We start from the raw sequence: 19,039 nt of genomic DNA on the forward strand, positions 1-19,039 counted from the left end.
TTACACAGTTTGATTTATTGTTTATTCCCACAGTTAGGATTAGGCCTCATGCAAACAACCATATCCATTCTGCGGTACTCAAATCTGGGATCCACAAAACATGGATCTTGGCCGTGTGCATGCCACCATTTTTTTTCAAACTCCTCTAGAAATGTTCCATTCTTGTCAGCAAAACAAACTAGAACAGGATGTATTCTATGTTTTTTGCGGTACTGCAGAACAGACATACATTTATTGAAATGAATGGGTCCGCATCTGATCTGCAAAAGATGTGAATTAGATGCAGACCGAACATACGGTCATGTGAATGAGGCCTTACTTTGAGTGATAATTTCTCCTGGTCTTTTACCTCACATAAATGTAGCGTATGACTGCATATTCATTTAATGGAATGCAATTGAGAAACGGAGCAATAAAAAAAAAAAAAGCTCAGCAGCCTCTGTAAAATGTAATACAATTTTAAGGGTGCGTAACAGGTAAATGCCTGTGAACCAAATATAATGTTGCTCTTCTGCAAATCCATTTTAATGTTTCTCCTTGAGTATGGCATGCAGCTTTGTGCTCCCTACTGGAAAGTAGAGCTGGCAAGTGTTCAAAAATGGACATCCTAATTAATAGTATGATGGGTCTCTTATAGGCTTTTTTAGATTGCAAATAAGACACATTTATAAAAACATATGAAATGTATATAAATACATTGCTGAGAATACAAGAATTGAATTTATATGTGCAGTTTAATCATCCATTTAGAAAAAGGTTCTTCAATGTTGGAATGCATGCTTTTAAGAAAGTTTAGAGATTATTTTATATGTAGTATACTTTTATGTGTTTTTCCTGTTAATCGGATTATTATATATACGGTATGTCTCTTTTCATAAATCACGAATAGCTAATTGTTTCAGTCTAGAAATAGCATTGCATTCATGTTGCAGCTTAATGTCATTAGCTTGATGTTAGTGACTTCAACTTATTGCAATCCTTCAAGGGACATAGGGGTAAATGGTAATGCAAACCACTATCCCTAGGCTCTACTCCTGCCTTATGCTAGACTCGTCTAGTAAGAATCGCCTTTTCTAGCCTACTTGCACATGACCATATTTATGGTCCATGTCATATCCACATGTTTTTGCAGATCACACATGGAACCTTTCATTTCTATGGGTCTGCAAAACATGCGGTCAACACATGGATGCCATCAGTCTGCTTTCAGCAGCCATTCCGCAAATTATAGAACATGTCCTCTGTTCTTGGCTGTTATTCAGACACAAATAGGCAGTTCTATTAGGAAAATGTGGCATGCACACTGTCGGTATCCGTAATTTAAGGAGCCGTGGTTTGCTGTCTGCAAAATACTTACGGTTGTGTGCATGAGGCCTTACTCTGCAGTGCAGCAACATGCTTTACATGTATTTATGTGTATTTAAAAAAAAAAAAAAAAAAAAAACACAGAAAATGCAGAATCCTGCAGACCCATATTTTATCATGGCAGGAAATACATTTTAATATTTTTTTTTATGCAAATACTATGTAAGTCTCCAGTGTAAGGACCCTGCTAAACTACACAAACCTTAGCTCTTTGGGTGATGGGATGGAGGAATTTTTACTCCTTAGTGAAACAAGAAATACATTTGTCCACACCATTTGCCAGTGTGCAGGAATTTCTACATCCTTCTTGTAGAAATTATGCTGATTTCTTCTATTTTCAGCTGGTGAACTAAGGAGCTGAGCTTAAGGTGTAACTGCCGTTTCCATTTATTTTTAATATATTGTAGAGGATAGGAATGTTAAATATTTTTGTAATGTTCTTTATTAGGTAAAAATGTTTTTGTTCTAGAAAACAGTGTCTTCTTAGCAAAGCTATAACAGCTGAGGAGAATCTATGTTCAGTGTTTAACTGAGTGCTGAAGGTGCCCGAGCCACCCCTGGTCACTACATCAGTCCCTGACTATGGACATGTGCCCTATTATTGCCCATCACCCTGCTGTCTGACTTGTTACACACAGGCGTCTTCAGCGCTCAGTAAAATGCTGAAGACAGAGACTCCTTAGCAATGCTGTTAGAGCTTTACTAAGAAGACTCTTTAAACCGAAACGACAGTTACACTTTAAGGAGTTTTGTTTTTACTACAGACAGAGCAGAGGGGAGAGGCTTCTGCCAGTTGTTTTACAGCCAGACACAGGTTAATCAGGAGGAGGATGGACATGGCTGATACCCTTCTACACATTGAGAAGATGTCTTTTATATATTTCTCATTTTTAATTGTCATATAAGGCAACAAATCAAAGCAAATAAGATTAACAGAGAAATTGCTGGGATTGTTCTTACTATTTTAGGCATTTTTGATGATCTGTAACAATGGCATATACAGTACATGTGTTTAGGAACTTGCTTGTTTTCCTTGCCTTTCAGTATGATCAGTCTGAACATCAATAGACCTCAGTGGGAAAAAAATAAATAAATAAAAAATAACATATATATATATATTCATATTCCTTTGGTAAATGAGACATATATATATATATATATATATATATATATATATATTATTATAATAATAATAATAATAATATTTTTTTTTTCATATTCTTTGGTAAATGATGCAGTTAGGATGCTTTTAGTTTTTCTACCTCCGTGAACTAAACAATGGTGTGCTTGGACATCAGCATTGCCTAGGAAGATGGCTTCTCTTCAGGTCCTTTGTAGGTGTTCTATTTCTGCTGAATTTGAATCCTGTTTTTAATGATCTTGGTTATCTTGTTTTTATACATCTAACAGTTATCAAGTGGAAAAAGCTGCAAAATAATAAACAATTGCCAAACTCAGCCTATTTTCTGTGTAGCGTTTATGTCGTCTTCTGTGCAAAACAAGTCTAGCACTTACCGTAACATAGTTCACCTGCTCCTTTGCTACTCACTGACTTATTCGTAAGAGTTCAAATCCTCTGCTCATTTTTCTTATCCATTTTGCTACCCTTTCTTCTCTTTAGCTACTGTTGAGGCTATAGAGGCCGATGAAGGTAATTGGCAAGCCCCCTTTCTGTTGCATTTGCAGCAGATAAGGGACCTGCTGGGTGTATTCATTTTGCTGTAGCTTGTAAAAAGTGTGTGGGTGTTGGGCTAACGATTGTGGCTAAGTATTAACCAAATGCACTTGCTTTAAAGGGGAATGTAAAGCTGCGGGTTGCTATTGCCATTAGTCTATCAGTTATCACAGTGCCAGCCAACTACATATTTTGTCAAGGCAATAGAAGGTGGAGCAGGTGTTAAATTCACCTACCTAACATACCTGACGTAACTGGCATCTCTGTAAAGTGACTTTTCAATGGGCTATTATAAAATGGTACTGTGTGTTCACTTTGCACAATATGCAGATAATCCCCTTTTCTGTACACTTCCAAATCTAGCTATTAGTCAAATTGTAGCCCAGATTTATACATAAGCAAACATTTACACAAATTTCCTGGATTGATGCCATCTTTAAATTTGCCATTAATATATTTTTAATTTTTGGGGGGAATTTCTCATAAATACTCAATTTAAAAACAAAATAAAAAATATTTGGCATAAACTTTTTTTCCCCTGGATTTCCTTAGCCACAAATGTTCCCCTTTAAAACAACATTTTCAGTTGTATTTTGTTCTTGAGCACGAGTTTCACGTCTCTATCTGCTCCAAATTGGACGACCTGCAATCATTTCTTTCCCGGCATAAGAACATTGATATGGTAACTATTTCCGAAAATAAATTAGCAAGAGAAAATACAACTGTTTTCTAAATAGCAGCAATTTGAGCTGTTATTTATGTTGGAATTGTCTATTCCTATCAGCAAAATCTAATATGCAGTGTGCGTTGTGTTGCCCAGTTTGGCTGTTTTGTGTGATTTATGTGATTCTGTGTTGTGTGTAGTATAATATTGGTGCAAATTGCTAACACTTACTGGGCCTCATTTACTAAACGGCATTATGTCAGTTTTATAGGGAAAACAAATCTACAGCTTATTAAAATCTTCCCATGGAATTTTATTTTATGCCTCTTCATGTCTGTTTTAATAAGTAACACACATGCCCATTTGGAAGTTGCAGTATAAACTGTCCTGTACTTGGATATGTCTTTGCAAGATAAATGTATTACTTAAAGATGTTAAAACACAATATTGACCAACTGAAATAAATTAAAGCCAATTTTGCAGTTTTAACAACCAGATTTTTAATATAATCGAAAATCCAAAATAGCCATCTCGTTGTATAGAGTTGATTCGGAACAAAGATGAGAAAGCGTATTTGCTATACTAATCTAAAAGTAAAATATGTTAATTCTACTACAAAATTAAAATTTTGGGAAAAATTTAAAGAGCCGAGTAGAAATTTCCCTAGTAGTCATGTTCCATTATGTGTACATTACAGCCGTATAGTCAATTGGTCCCCGTGTCTGATCGGCAAACCTGATCAGGATAACACATTGATGGCCAGTGAGGCTTCTGCTCTTATAAATTTTTAATTTCATAAAATCCATTCTGCTCCTCTCTGAAATCCGAAACCTGGGATTTTCAAATGCATGACCAACTGCAACTTTGCTAAATATTGAAACCTAAAATCTTGAGTCATTTTGAGCAATCGACAAATTTACTAATGAAGTTAAACATTGAGTAAGCCCATGTTGGTCTTCATTTGCATTACATTTATATATTCTTTTATATTTCCAAAAGGGAGAGGTAGTTTAAGAAGCTTTGATATGGCCTTTGCTTTTCCTCCATTCTTTCCCATCCATGCTTCTTAACCTGATCTAATTGATGTGTGTTCACATTGACATGAGATGTATAAAACAATGGGGTCATTCATCCATTTTTTATTTTTATTTTTTTGCTATTTTTTTGTGAATAGCCATAGGTTAATTGGAGACTTGTCCACGGGAGTTCATCTCAAATAGTAATCTGTAACACTAATTTTTATAGATTAATGTTAATCTGTCTGACTGCATATGGGGAAAAAATTGGAAATCCATCACAAAAAATGTGTTTTTTCCTTCAAACATAGGTAGCAAGGCTGAGGAACATTGGCTCATAAGACATGTATTGCAGTATATTGGTTATAGCCTTCATATTAAAAAAAATCTTCACATAATTGCTCAAAAAATGCAAGATGATATTTTGTAAAACTGTTCATTACTGAACGCTACACAATTATAAATTAGATATTCAAACATAGAAGAAATCCAAACTTAAATGAGGACAATTGTGGTTTGCGTGTCTGCCAAAAAGATACAGCATTATATTATAATAATTATAACCTCCTTTACTATACTGTCATGTGTTACAAGGTGATTGTATTTGCCTCCTTTACCTGTTTATACCATTGTCAGATTTCATTGACAGTAGTGCTCTAATACAATAGTAAACTTCTGCATTTTAGACTGTTCTATCAACTTAGAATATCTCCAGTTCTCGTATTACTGGTTATTGAAGGTGTTAGCTTAAATTGATAGGAATATTGAACGGTGGCTTGTTAAAATTAACTCACTTTTGTTCCTTTTTAGAAGTATTTCATCTCCACCACGGATTTACTGTGCTTGCATTTGATTAATTTCATAGTTTCGGATTTTTCTTTTAGTTGTAGTCGTTTAATTGTATTATACAGATTTTACTAGTTTTTATTTTTGTTTTGTTTTTTGTTTTTTCAATGCATGCATTTTTTATGTTAGCCAATTGGTAAACTGTTTAGCTTCAAAAGAAAAGTGAGGTTTAAATACATTTTCACCTACCTCCATGTATGCTACTTACCATGTTTCTATGCATACGTCATCTGAGTAGTAGTATGGTTTAAGTTTAGAAATGACGATTCTACTGATAAAATTAAATCTTTTCCACTATATAGTTTAGAGGATAATTGTATATTATTATTTTTTTTTCACCGAATCAAGTATGAAGTCCTTCTAAATTGCATGAAGTAAAAAAAAAAAAAAAAAAAACTTCTGAGTTGAACTCAACTGGATAGTACTATATTTCATCTTATTTTAAGTGGCATTATATTTGTTTTAGTTTTAAATCCAGATTTTTTTTCTCTTTCCCACTCCATGTGACATTCGAAAACGTACTTGATTTATCATTTGATAGAACATCAACTTGATTTTCTACTAATGTTACTTTTTTGTATTTTATTTTACTTTTTTTTTTTTTTTAACCCAGCAATCAAAGGATTCTCGCCGCAGCATAAGATAACTAGCTTTGAAGAAGCCAAAGGCTTGGATCGCATTAATGAAAGGATGCCACCACGCCGAGACGCTATGCCTTCAGATGCCAATCTTAACTCTATCAACAAGGCTATTTCTTCAGAGACCAACGGCACTGACAGCAACGGCAGTAACAGCAGCAATATCCAGTGACCACTTCCCGTCTATTAATATATATTTTTTGTAGCTGCACAGCATGATGGGATTGCCGCTCATCAGCGGATGGGTGATCTTGATTTGAGTAAATGCTACTTACTGTTGGGGTTGGTGTTCAATTCAGTTTACAGTGTCATCTTAAGAGAGAGCAATCTGTTCTAGTGGGGGCACTAATCTCATCTGGATATGCCTATAAATGCTTGTAGAAAACATACACACAGATATTGCTTACCTATATAGAACATATTTTCCAATGATATTGGGAACCTGTAGTTATATTACAGAAAGGCCTTCTTTTAGTTACTGAACATACAGTACATATTTGTCTAATTTCTTTCTTACTATATTGTATGTTTACATTTGCAACTCTACAACTAGACATTACAAAATTTTTAACATAAAGTGCAAACGAGAATAAGGACTATTTATTGATAATGTTTTGTTACGCTCGTCTGATTGGCTTTTTTCCTTCTCCCCTTCTTCTCTCTGTGGGAGGTGTCTGCTTTGGATCACTGTTTAATAAATTGCAAGCACCCCTGACAGTGCATGGGTTTCACACACCATTTATATGGGTAGTCTTAATGGCACCGGTGCTGGGACACAGACTTTGGTGTATTGCCTCAACAATGGAGGACAAATGGGAAAAAAAAATAAAAAAATGGAAAAAAAATGTAAGAATGTTGAAATTGCAAAAGATGCCAAAAAAGGAAGGTTTAATTTTGTACAGATTATGCTTACCTCAGGTTACATTATTGTGCTTGAATGCCCTTATTATTATTATTATTATTATATAACACATAGCTTACTTATTTGGCAGTGAATATCTTTTTCTTTTTTTTTCTTTTTTTATATATTATTTTACTTTAAAAAGCAAAACTGGAATAATGATATCCATTCTATTTTTTGCTGTTCTATCTAGGGTTTTTTGGTAAATAAAGTATTGGTTGTGGCTTGCTGAATTTTAATATTTATGAGTGGTGCATTTTTAAGTATAGTGAACAAGACACCATATTAAGTGCAGTGAAAAGCATCTATATTCTGTAAAAATCCGCCTATGCATGTTTTTTAAGACAAAATGGCTGTATAGGCCTGTATGGGACTGTAATGCGCTTAGTGGTTGGACTTAATACTGGAAATGTATGTATACTGGCATACTTTATATTCTCTTAAAACGCTTAATGCCTTTGAAATTTTGTAATCAAACTAAAAGTAAAGCTTTGAAAAAATGTAAAGAGGAGAGAAGACTATTCTTAATGTTTTATAACATACGCTTGTCAGTGCACACATATATATGGTTAGCATGTTTAGCAGAACTTGTGAGATTTAAAATAAGTTTGTGGTTACATGTGGAACTCTTTAAGTGCATGATAACTGTTAGTGTCATAATAGTTTGGTCATTCTGTTACGTTTTGTCATGTGCCACAATGTGTAATTCTTTTCACTTATTCCCCCTTTATCATATGAGTTACGGGTTATTACTGACTCTTCAAGAAACCTAAAAAGCGAATTGGATAAAATAAGTCCATTGATATTTTCTAACAATTGTTTAAGTGCCCAAGTAATTCACTACAGCCTAAAGCCTTGCCTTTGTAATTTGACTTCTGAAATGTTGGCAATCGAAGCATGCACGTGTAACAATGACAAGAAAACAAACATTTTATATTACTACTCAATAAAATGTGCATGAACTTAAGTAGCTGTTTGCTTCCTGGTCTTTTTCTCACAAGTCTTACTGTATGTTACATTTACAAGAAGTTTGTCTGGTTTGGAAAACCTGTCTCTCATGCGATAACCACAGTTATTTGGAATAGTAAGCAGCTATGCACACTCATGCATCATACAGTCAGGGCCATAAATATTGGGACATTGTCACAATTCTAACATTTTTGCTCTATAGACCACACCAATGGATTTGAAATGAAACGAACAAGATGTGCCTTAACTGCAGACTGTCAGATTTAATTTGAGGGTATTTACATCCAAATCAGGTGAACGGTGTAGGAATTACAACAGTTTGCATATGTGCCTCCCACTTGTTAAGGGACCAAAAGTAATGGGACAATTGGCTTCTCAGCTGTTCCATGGCCAGGTGTGTGTTATTCCCTCATTATCCCAATTACAATGAGCAGATAAAAGGTCCAGAGTTCATTTCAAGTGTGCTATTTGCATTTGGAATCTGTTGCTGTCCACTCTCAAGATGAGAGCCAAAGAGCTGTCACTATCAGTGAAGCAAGCCATCATTAGGCTGAAAAGAAAAGAAAAAAAAATCAGAGATGGCAAAAACATTAGGCTTGGCCAAAACAACTGTTTGGAACATTCTTAAAAAGAACGAACGCACCTGTGAGCTCAGCAACACCAAAAGACGCGGAAGACAACGGAAAACTGTGGATCTAAAAAAAAGCCTTCACAGTTCTGGAACAACATCCTATGGACAGATGAGACCAAGATCAACTTATACCAGAGTGATGGCAAGAGAAGATTATAGAAAAGGAAAGGAACTGCTCATGATCCCAAGCATACCACCTCATCAGTGAAGCATGGTGGTGGTAGTGTCATGGCGTGGGCATGTATGGCTGCCAATGGAACTGGTTCTCTTGTATTTATTGATGTGACTGCTGACAAAAGCAGCAGGATGAATTCTGAAGTGTTTCGGGAAATATTATCTGCTCATATTCGGCCAAATACTTCAGAACTCATTGGGCGGCGCTTCACAGTGCAGATGGACAATGACCCAAAGCATACTGGGAAAGAAGTGGAATGTTATGCAATGACCAAGTCCATCACCTGACCTGAATCCGATTGAGCATGCATTTCACTTGCTGAAGACAAAACTGAAGGGAAAATGCCCAAGAACTAGCAGGAACTGAAGACAGTTGCAGTAGAGGCCTGGCAGAGCATCACCAGGGATGAAACCCAGCGTCTGGTGATGTCTATGCATTCCAGACTTCAGGCTGTAATTGACTGCAAAGGATTTGCAACCACTCTGGAGCGCCCCGGGAGCCGCACGGATGGTAAGTATGCTGCTCCCCCGCTCCCCGCTACACTTTACCATGGCTGCCAGGATATTGGCGTCCCGGCAGCCATGGTAACCACTCTAAAAAAGCTAAACGTCGTATCTGGCAATGCGCCGAAACGACGTTTAGCTTAAGGCTGGATCCGGATCAATGCCTTTCAATGGGCATTCATTCCGGATCCGGCCTTGCGGCAAGTCTTCAGTTTTTTTGGCCGGAGCAAAAAGCGCAGCATGCTGCGGTATTTTCTCCGGCCAATAAACGTTCCGTTCCGGAACTGAAGACATCCTGATGCATCCTGAACGGATTTCACTCCATTCAGAATGCATGGGGATAAAACTGATCAGGATTCTTCCGGCATAGAGCCCCGACGACAGAACTCTATGCCGGAAGGCAATAACGCAGGTGTGAAAGAGCCCTAAAGCACATATTGTTTGTTTCATTTCAAATTCATTGTGGTGGTCTATAGAGCCAAACATGTTAGAATTGTGTCGATGTCCCAATATTTATGGACCTGGCTGTATGTGCAATCTTTTCTTCTCAATGGTTACCTATGGTGGTGCTGGGGGGGAATTCAACATTTGTTTTCAAGTTGTTCCCCCAAAAATTATAGCAGTCCATTCTTAAAGACTGTACACATTTTTACTTTTTTTTTATATATATTTTTAAAGTTAGATAAATTTGTTACAGTTTTAAGAAACCCTTTATTTTAAAAAAGTGAAGGAAGCAAACTGGTTGACAGTAGCCATACATACAGTTATATAGTGTTATGTTCCTCAAAGCCACTTTATTCCGTCTGTGACTAATGCATATGACATGAGCAGATTAAGCAATCTTTGTATTGCCCCTTGTTTAGAACTATAGGGTGAAAGTATTAAGACTGGAGTTTCTTACGCCACTCTTAAAGGGGTTATCCCATGACTAGTGTAAAAAAAAGAAAATTTGATATCCTTATAGTACATGACTATCTCTTTTTAACAAAGCTAGAACCAGCCCTGTACCTCACATGGATCCAAAGATCTCGCCACTCATTTCTCTGCTAGATTTATATGAAGCGGACAGCTCAAGGGGAGTGTCTTTTCTGCTGCAGCTAAGGGGGCGTGTCCATGCTCTCTCTATCACAGCTCAGGAGGCAGTTGCAGGATGAAGCGGAGCATGTGCGACCTTCTCAATGAAAAGGACAAAGAAATAAGAAAAAAAAAAACAGGTGCCGCTATACAGATACATTTTATTGAATATCTCGGACTATGCTAAATTTTTAGTTTATATGCAATTAGAAAAGTATTCATATCCAGGTACTGGTTTGAAAAAAACTTGAATATTTTTTGTGAGACAACCCCTTTAACAACAAACCCCACTGGCGTATGATGCACCAGAATTAAGAATTAAAGGGGTTGGCCACTTTCAAATCTTTTTATGTTACTCACTGTTTTTAAGTCAGTGCCCTGTTCCATATTGTGTTTCTTCTTTTTTGGTGTTTTGCTGCTCCTGTAAACAGTGGCTGTGTGTTGTTTTGGCTGCTGCGTCCCCAAAATATGACATAACTGATAATGATTAATAAGCATTGATAAAGATCTAAAGGAGCACAATATTAATATAATGAAACTATATTTATTATACAATTTCAAAGTGATTTTTTAAACGTATTATGATACCTTGTCTATATTAGACGCCTTCACAGTGTTACCCTCTTGATTGTTTTGAGCAACAATGGGTGTGTTTAGTCCAAGTTTATTGAAAAAAAACTCGCACGTCTGCAAAATGGGTTCGTTCTGCAATTTTGCGTAACAGGTGCGGACCCATTCATTTTCAATGGGGCCGGAATGTGCTGTCCGCATTTGCAGATCTGCACTTCCGTTCAGCAGAAAAATAGAACATGTCCTATTCTTGTCCACAATTGCAGACAAGAAAAGGAATTTTCTATGAGAGCGCCGGCAATGTGTGGTCTGCAAAATGCGGAACGCACATTGCCGGTGTCCGTGTTTTGCGGATCTGCAAAACACATACGGATGTGTAAATGGACCCTTAGACTTATTCACTCTATCTGTATGGCCACAAATGTGCCAAGTCCGCAGCAGATCTGGTTGAAATTTGCAATGGCAAAATCTGCACTGAATGTTGTGGATTTTGGTGCAGAAACTTCAGATTTAGCACAGTTAACTGCAAACTTGCATGCTATGTTATGTTTAGAGTTCACGACGGTCTCCACAGTACATGGATGAGATTTTTTTAAATCTCTTCCACACACTTTACTGTAAATATTGCGGACCTTCTGCACATAATTACAGTCTGCAGCGTTTTGTAACATGTGGCCGTACCCTAATAGAGGTATTCGACATGTAAAATGTATGCCATTTTATTGATTAGGTAATTATATCAGGAGGAAATTTATAAATCATTAAATTACTTCGGCTTCACAACAAACTATAAGTAGTATTACCTGATGGGATTATTTTCCACATTTTAATCAGCTTCTGGATCTATATTCATTTGCTCTGGAGCTTTGCTATGCTTGTTCTCAAGCTTCACCATTACTTTATATACAAAATTGAGGCAGTATTTCCTTTTGCAATGACCACAAAAAAGTCATAATTGCAGGTTTCCCTTTGGTTTTTAGCCATAGTAAATATCTTTCTTGCTTAGTATGGTAACAAGTATAGTTGTCAGGTGATCAGGGAATTGAAGCTTTCTTCCAGTCAAGTGATTGATGCTACAATGTCCACTACTAGGTAGATGTCGTACAGGTAGACAACCACTTCTGAACAATGAAGAGGCCGCAGCGCTTGCACAAGGTACTTGGTCCTGTAAACAGCTGATCAGTAAGAGTAGCTGAGAGTCCGACACACACTGATCTAAAATTGATAGCCAATCCTAAGGAAACGCCATAAATATTTTGATCCTGCAAAACCCATTTAAAAGGGGATTTACTTGCCCATGATAGCACTCCAATTTAGGACAGGAAGCCTGACGAGATAAAAATGTTCATGCCCCCATTGTTCAGGTTTCCCGTCCTCCCGATGAGATTTACTGTTGAAGCTGGGTTCCCTGCATGGTTTTCTTAGTTTACAACTGGGGCTGGAGAAGGTCTCACCAGCTTGCCATAATTAGATCTGTCCTTTGGAGTATACGTCTTATTCTCTTTCTCTCATATTTGAGTAGCATTGGTTTGGTCTGGTATTCCTGGGCCTTCACGGTTTTTAGGGAGGCTGGCCATAGCTACAAGCTCAAAATTAGGCGACAGTGTCATGTTTGGTATGCCTGTGACCACTTCCGACAGCACAGTATCAGACTAGATCGGGGAGAACTTCAGGAACAATAAGGTATGGGAGCACTAGGTGTGTTATAAATTGGCAATAGCAGACATATCAACCAGCCTCTCTTCAGCATCCTTGAGTATCCTGCCTTTCACTAAAATGTTGGAGGCAGGATAATCTAGTAGGTCTGATCCATCTGAAACCAAAAAGTCTCTTAGGAATGGAGGCCATTATAAAGTTGGGTGAAAGATTTCCTTGTATTAACCCTATTGTTATGTTTATACCTGATTTGTGCATTTGTTATTCTGGAGGCAACTACATGGCAACAACTAGTGGGTTTATTTTCCATTACATGCTCTACAAGTAATAAGGACCCCCATTATTCACTGTTTAAATCTGTACCGGTTAAAATGGCCCTTTACTATTTAAACTCCCAAAAGCAGAACAAGAGGATGACATTTCTTGAGGTCTCCATGTCAAGCTTTGCTATTTTCTAAACTGGCTCTGTTACAAGGAGCTAACAGAGCTGTTTTGTTGATGAGTCACACACGATTTAGCGCCAAAAACACACGATTCCCTGATATAGATACTTTTATTTTTATTTTTTTTACTCTGATTTTATCCAAGAATTTAAAGGTCGTTATATTGCCCACAAATCCTTTGCAGATATAAACAAATATTTTATACGTAGGAATCCATTTTATTCAAGGGTTCAATCCTCTTGTTCCAAGGGTCAGATAGTATTCTCTGGGACAATAAAAAAAAAAACATAATTTTATAGAGGGTTACCTAAAATCATCCAGACTAGACACAAAAAAACAAAAATTTTATGCAACTAAATTCCCTTCTATATCATCCCAAAAATCTCTCTAGATGTTTGAGAAAAGTTAATGGTGGATTCTGATCAATATTTAATCCATTTTTAAAAACACCCAGCTGGCTTACAAGCTCATCTTTTTCTAGGTCAAGTTCTTTCAGCAGCTCTAGAACAAGGCAACATTTCATTATCTTCACCAGGTGTAAAATGCTGGATAAGTTGTGTCTTCCATAAAAATAAATAGATGATTCTGTATGCCCTGTTTTAAATGTTCAGGAATTGAACATATTCCTAAAACCAAACCATCTCCATATGGAATATCAAATCTCGGATTTTTGCTAGATAAAGGTGTCTTACTTGCTCAAAAACACTGTTGTCTCCTCTACTCCTGGTGGAAACTCCAATTGTTCCACTGGAAAATTATGGTGTTTGGGTTATTGAATGTTCCATACACATTTTCAAGGATTATTAAAGAGTTAGTTATCCAATTCAAGACAAGTGTTATTTCTCATATGATCTTCTATTTCATCCAAAAGCAGTGATTAGTCTCCAAGTAGAGAGATTCATATATATATATATATATATATATATATATATAATGAATAAAGACACCGCAGCACATCCGATGGTGAAAAAGAAAGTGGGGACCTTTATTCACCCATGCAACGTTTCGGTCCACTTGCTGGGACCTTTCTCAAGTACAGACCAAAAGTTTGGACACACCTTCTCATTCAAAGAGTTTTCTTTATTTTTATGACTAGGAAAATTGTAGATTCACACTGAAGGCATCAAAACTACGAATTAACACATGTGGAATTATATACATAACAAAAAAGTGTGAAACAACTGAAAATATGTCATATTCTAGGTTCTTCAAAGTAGCCACCTTTTGCTTTGATTACTCCTTTGTACACTCTTGGCATTCTCTTGATGAGCTTCAAGAGGTAGTCACCTGAAATGGTCTCCCATCAGTCTTGAAGGAGTTCCCAGAGATGCGGTCCAGCTCAACCATCTCGATTGGGTTCAGGTCCGCTGACTGTGGAGGCCAGGTCATCTGGCGCAGCACCCCATCACTCTCCTTCATGGTCGAATAGCCCTTACACAGCCTGGAGGTGTGTTTGGGGTCATTGTCCTGTTGAAAAATAAATGATGGTCCAACTAAACGCAAACCAGATGGAATAGCATGCCGTTGCAAGATGCTGTGGTAGCCATGCTGGTTCAGTATGCCTTCAATTTTGAATAAATCCCCAACAGTGTCACCAGCAAAGCACCCCCACACCATCACACCCCCTCCTCCATGCTTCACGGTGGGAACCAGGCATGTAGAGTCCATCCGTTCACCTTTTCTGCGTCGCACAAAGACACGGTGGTTGGAACCAAAGATCTAAAATTTGGACTCATCAGACCAAAGCACAGATTTCCACTGGTCCAATGTCCATTCCTTGTGTTCTTTAGCCCAAACAAGTCTCTTCTGCTTGTTGCCCGTCCTTAGCAGTGGTTTCCTAGCAGATATTCTACCATGAAGACCTGATTCACACAGTCTCCTCTTAACAGTTGTTCTAGAGATGTCTGCTGCTAGAACCCTGTGTGGCATTGACCTGTTCTGGCATTGCTGAGCTGCTGTTAACCTGCGATTTCTGAGGCTGGTGACTCGGATGAACTTATCCTCCGCAGCAGAGGTGACTCTTGGTCTTCCTTTCCTGGGGCGGTCCACATGTGAGCCAGTTTCTTTGTAGCGCTTGATGGTTTTTGCGACTGCACTTGGGGACACTTTCAAAGTTTTCCCAATTTTTCAGACTGACTGACCTTCATTTCTTAAAGTAATGATGGCCACTCGTTTTTCTTTACTTAGCTGCTTTTTTTTTCTTTCCATAATACAAATTCTAACAGTCTATTCAGTAGGACTGACTTCTCCACAACGCAACTGATGGTCCCAACCCCATTTATAAAGCAAGAAATCCCACTTATTAAACCTGACAGGGCACACCTGTGAAGTGAAAACCATTTCAGGTGACTACCTCTTGAAACTCATCAAGAGAATGCCAAGAGTGTGCAAAGCAGTAATCAAAGCAAAAGGTGGCTACTTTGAAGAACCTAGAATATGACATATTTTCAGTTGTTTCACACTTTTTTGTTATGTATATAATTCCACATGTTAATTCATAGTTTTGATGCCTTCAGTGTGAATCTACAATTTTCATAGTCATGAAAATAAAGAAAACTCTTTGAATGAGAAGGTATGTCCAAACCTTTGGTCTGTACTGTGTGTGTGTGTGTGTATATGTGTATATATTTTACTTGGAAAGTGTAAGTAAAGCACATCTGTCACCATAATCATCCCTATTAAACAAAGGCATATTGCCTGGCAGGGTTGCTCATGCTGAGTTCAATGCTACCTTCCTTTCTACAACTTGGTGTTCCGTTGCAGAGAAATCCTATTTTACTTATATGCTAATGAGGAGCTCTAAGCACCAAGAAGGGGCATGCCTATTCCCTTGGAGCACAATTTCACTACCGCCTTTTCCTCATCGCCAATCCCTCTCCTGCAGTGATTGACAGAGCCAGGCATCCTTATAGCTCCAATGCCTGACCCTGAAATCTCACTGTTGAGGTTACAGTTGCTGATCCTCCAAAGTAACAAACTCCACATAATCAACCCTGCCAGGCAGTATGCCTGGTTTAATAGGCTTGATCATGATGACAGATGTGCTTTAATGAAACCTTCAAATTTTAAAGAGAGCTGGGAAAGCTGATAGAAAAGATAGTGGCCCTTCAGCCACTCTTCAAAGCAGCATTTCTGTTGACATGCAGATTCATGCATTGTTCCCTAGGGAACTGAGAAAAGGTCTTCCTTGGAATAAAAAAAATATATCTTTTATACAGAAATGAGAATTACTCCACATCCAAATGTTTAATCACCCACCACCTTCACCATTTCACCTTTGCAAACTAGATATCACCATTGCGATGTATGCCTCTCTTTCAGAATGGGGCATTCACTGCCAAAACTGCAACACGTGGAAGATGGTTAACAATTGATACTCCATGCATATTGTTCTCCTAGAATTAAGAGTAGCAAAAATAACTCAACAGAATTGGAGGGACATCAAACAAAACAGACCTCAAAGTCAATTATGTATTAAGTCAACTGTGAATATTTTGCTTCAGAAAGTCTTCTTCACTGGGAGAAATAGTCAGGTCCATAAATATTGGGACATCAACACAATTCTAACGTTTTTGGCTCTATACACCACCACAATGGAACTGAAATGAAACGAACAAGATGTGCTTTAACTGAAAACTGAACCAGTTCCATTGGCAGCCAAACATGCCCATGCCATGGCACTACCACCACAATGCTTTACTGATGAGGTGATATGCTTAGGATCATGAGCAGTTCCTTTCCTTCTCCATACTCTTCTCTTCCCATCACACTGGTACAAGTTGATCTTTGTCTCATCTGTCCATAGGATGTTGTTACAGAACTGTGAAGGCTTGCCGTGCATGCTGTTGCTAGGGGCAATGAGGGGTTATTGGCATGTGTGTGATCTGCTCCTATTTCCCCTGTTACTTCCCTGGCTGGTGTGTTATGGGTTAACCACCTGTCTAGGTGTGGTCACTAGGTGTTCTTATACTTCTGGCTGGAGGCCAGGAGTCAGTTGTACTCCAGCCTTGGTGTGTGCTGGAGTTATGCTCCTGGTCTGGATTTGCCATCTTCCAGTGTCAGTGCCACCTATTGGGACATCAAGGTCTCTTCTATGTTTTCCCGGTGTCCAGGCCTAGCTGCTTCCCCGTTTTCCTACACTATACGGTGGGGAGTTTTCCCCCCACTCCCCACCTTGACCGTATGAGTTTTGAGCTTGAGGTCAGTTGTTTGTCTGTCATTGTAGGAGAAGGACCTTTGCTCCTATCTGGATGAGTCACCTGTCCGTGAGGGCCTCCTTGTGGAACATATTGTCACGGTGGGGAGTGGGGGAAATTCTCCCCACCGTATAGCACGGGAAAACTGAGAAGCAGCTAGGCTTTGACACTGGGAAAACCTAGGAGACCTTGATGTCCCACTAGGTGGCCCTCACACTGGAAGATGGCAAATCCAGACCAGGAGCATAATTCCAGCACACACCAAGGCCTTTATCCCTGCTTCTGGCCTAGTTGCTTTTCCGTCTGCTTTACATTGTACGGTGGAGGTTTCCCCCACTCCCTACTGTGACAACACGAGGCCCAAAATTGCAATCCGTTACCACAGTAGACTGTTTTCAGGGTCCAAGAGACCTTCTTGCTCAATGTCCACAATGTTGATTGCAGCCTTAGTGGGTTGTTCTCACTTCCTGACTTATCCTCTAAAACAAATTAATGAACCCAAACACTTGTATCTGCAACAACGCAATAATCAAAGAATTGCTTGTGTGGCTAGAAGTCAAGAAACTTAACCCTTTCACGACCGCAATCTGTATATATACGTGATAGCTGCACATACCCCGTGCAGCTACCACGTATATATATACGTTTTGGCAGCTCTTTAATCCAAGCGCTGCAAAGCGCTTGGATTAAAGCTTCTGCCCCTGCCCTGTATGCTGTCACGGACAGCATACAGTGCAGTAATGCCGTCAAGGTACCAATCAGAGTGGCCCCTTGCCGGCAATCGATCCGATTGGTTAGTCTGTCAGACTAACCAATCGGATCGCGGCTGTGTTAAAATGCCGGTTTCATGCTCTGATCTGCGCTCTGCAGATCAGAGCATGAAATCAGGTAATTTGTCCTAGAGTAATACACCCCCCCCCCACCCCGCCGATCTGTGTCCCCGATCTGTGGCTGTGCCTGCAGCTCAACTCCTAGCTGCTGTGATGCGGTCCGCCCCCTCCCCGCCCCATGCAGTAATTTTGTAGTCCTCTCCGATTTTGTAGCCCCATGCATTCCTCCCCGACCACCCCCCCCCCCTTTCCAGCGCTACCCCCCGATCCCCCTGCTGTGTGCGATGGCGGCGGCTCCATTACTGAGCTGCCATCAGCAGAGTGTCAGCTCTCTGCTGACACTCTCCTGTAACCCCATAGATGCCGCGGTTGCGGCATCCATGAGGTTAACAGAGGGAGGGAGCTCCCTCTCTTAACAATCGGGGCTGCAGCGCTGTGATTGCAGCACCCGATGGTTGCCATGGCAACCGGATGCTTTGCAAAAGCGTCCTGTTGCCATGGAAAGGTGTCCAGTGCTGCCACCTACAGGACATCTGGAAGTATTATACTTTGGAATGCAAGAGCATTGCAAAGTATAGTACAACTATCAGCCCCACTGGATCTTGAAGATCCAAGAGGGAACTGATTAAAAAAAAAAGTGAAAATAATAAAAGTAAAAATTAAATAAATAAAAATGTAAATGAACAAAAAATTGCCCTTTCCTATAATAAAATTAAAAAATAAAATAGACATTAGGTGTCAGCGCGTCCGTAATGACCGCCTCTATAAATATATCACATGATAGACCCCGTCCGATAAACACCATAAAAATAAAATAAAAAAAAACTGTGCCAAAAAAGCTATTTTTGTCACCTTACATCACAAAAAGTGCAACAGCAAGCGATCAA

At 38.7% G+C, this 19,039-nt stretch overlaps 1 protein-coding gene across 4 annotated transcripts in view; it reads left to right on the forward strand.

Annotated features, from left to right (window-relative positions):
• Positions 1–8,072, forward strand: part of PPP3CA (protein phosphatase 3 catalytic subunit alpha) — a 225,117-nt gene extending 217,045 nt beyond the window's left edge. For 2 of the 4 annotated variants that reach the window (XM_044302431.1, XM_044302437.1), the window contains 2 exons: positions 2,987–3,016; positions 6,180–8,072. In XM_044302431.1, coding sequence (XP_044158366.1) covers positions 2,987–3,016; positions 6,180–6,376 — 227 coding nt within the window. In that variant the 3' untranslated portion in view covers positions 6,377–8,072. The remainder of the gene's footprint in view (positions 1–2,986; positions 3,017–6,179) is intronic. The other 2 variants (XM_044302447.1, XM_044302454.1) reach the window with 1 other exon arrangement.
• The last annotated feature ends 10,967 nt before the right edge of the window (positions 8,073–19,039 follow it).

This window comes from Bufo gargarizans, chromosome 1 (genome assembly GCF_014858855.1).
Source record: "Bufo gargarizans isolate SCDJY-AF-19 chromosome 1, ASM1485885v1, whole genome shotgun sequence".
In the NCBI taxonomy this organism is placed as follows: Eukaryota; Metazoa; Chordata; class Amphibia; order Anura; family Bufonidae; genus Bufo; species Bufo gargarizans.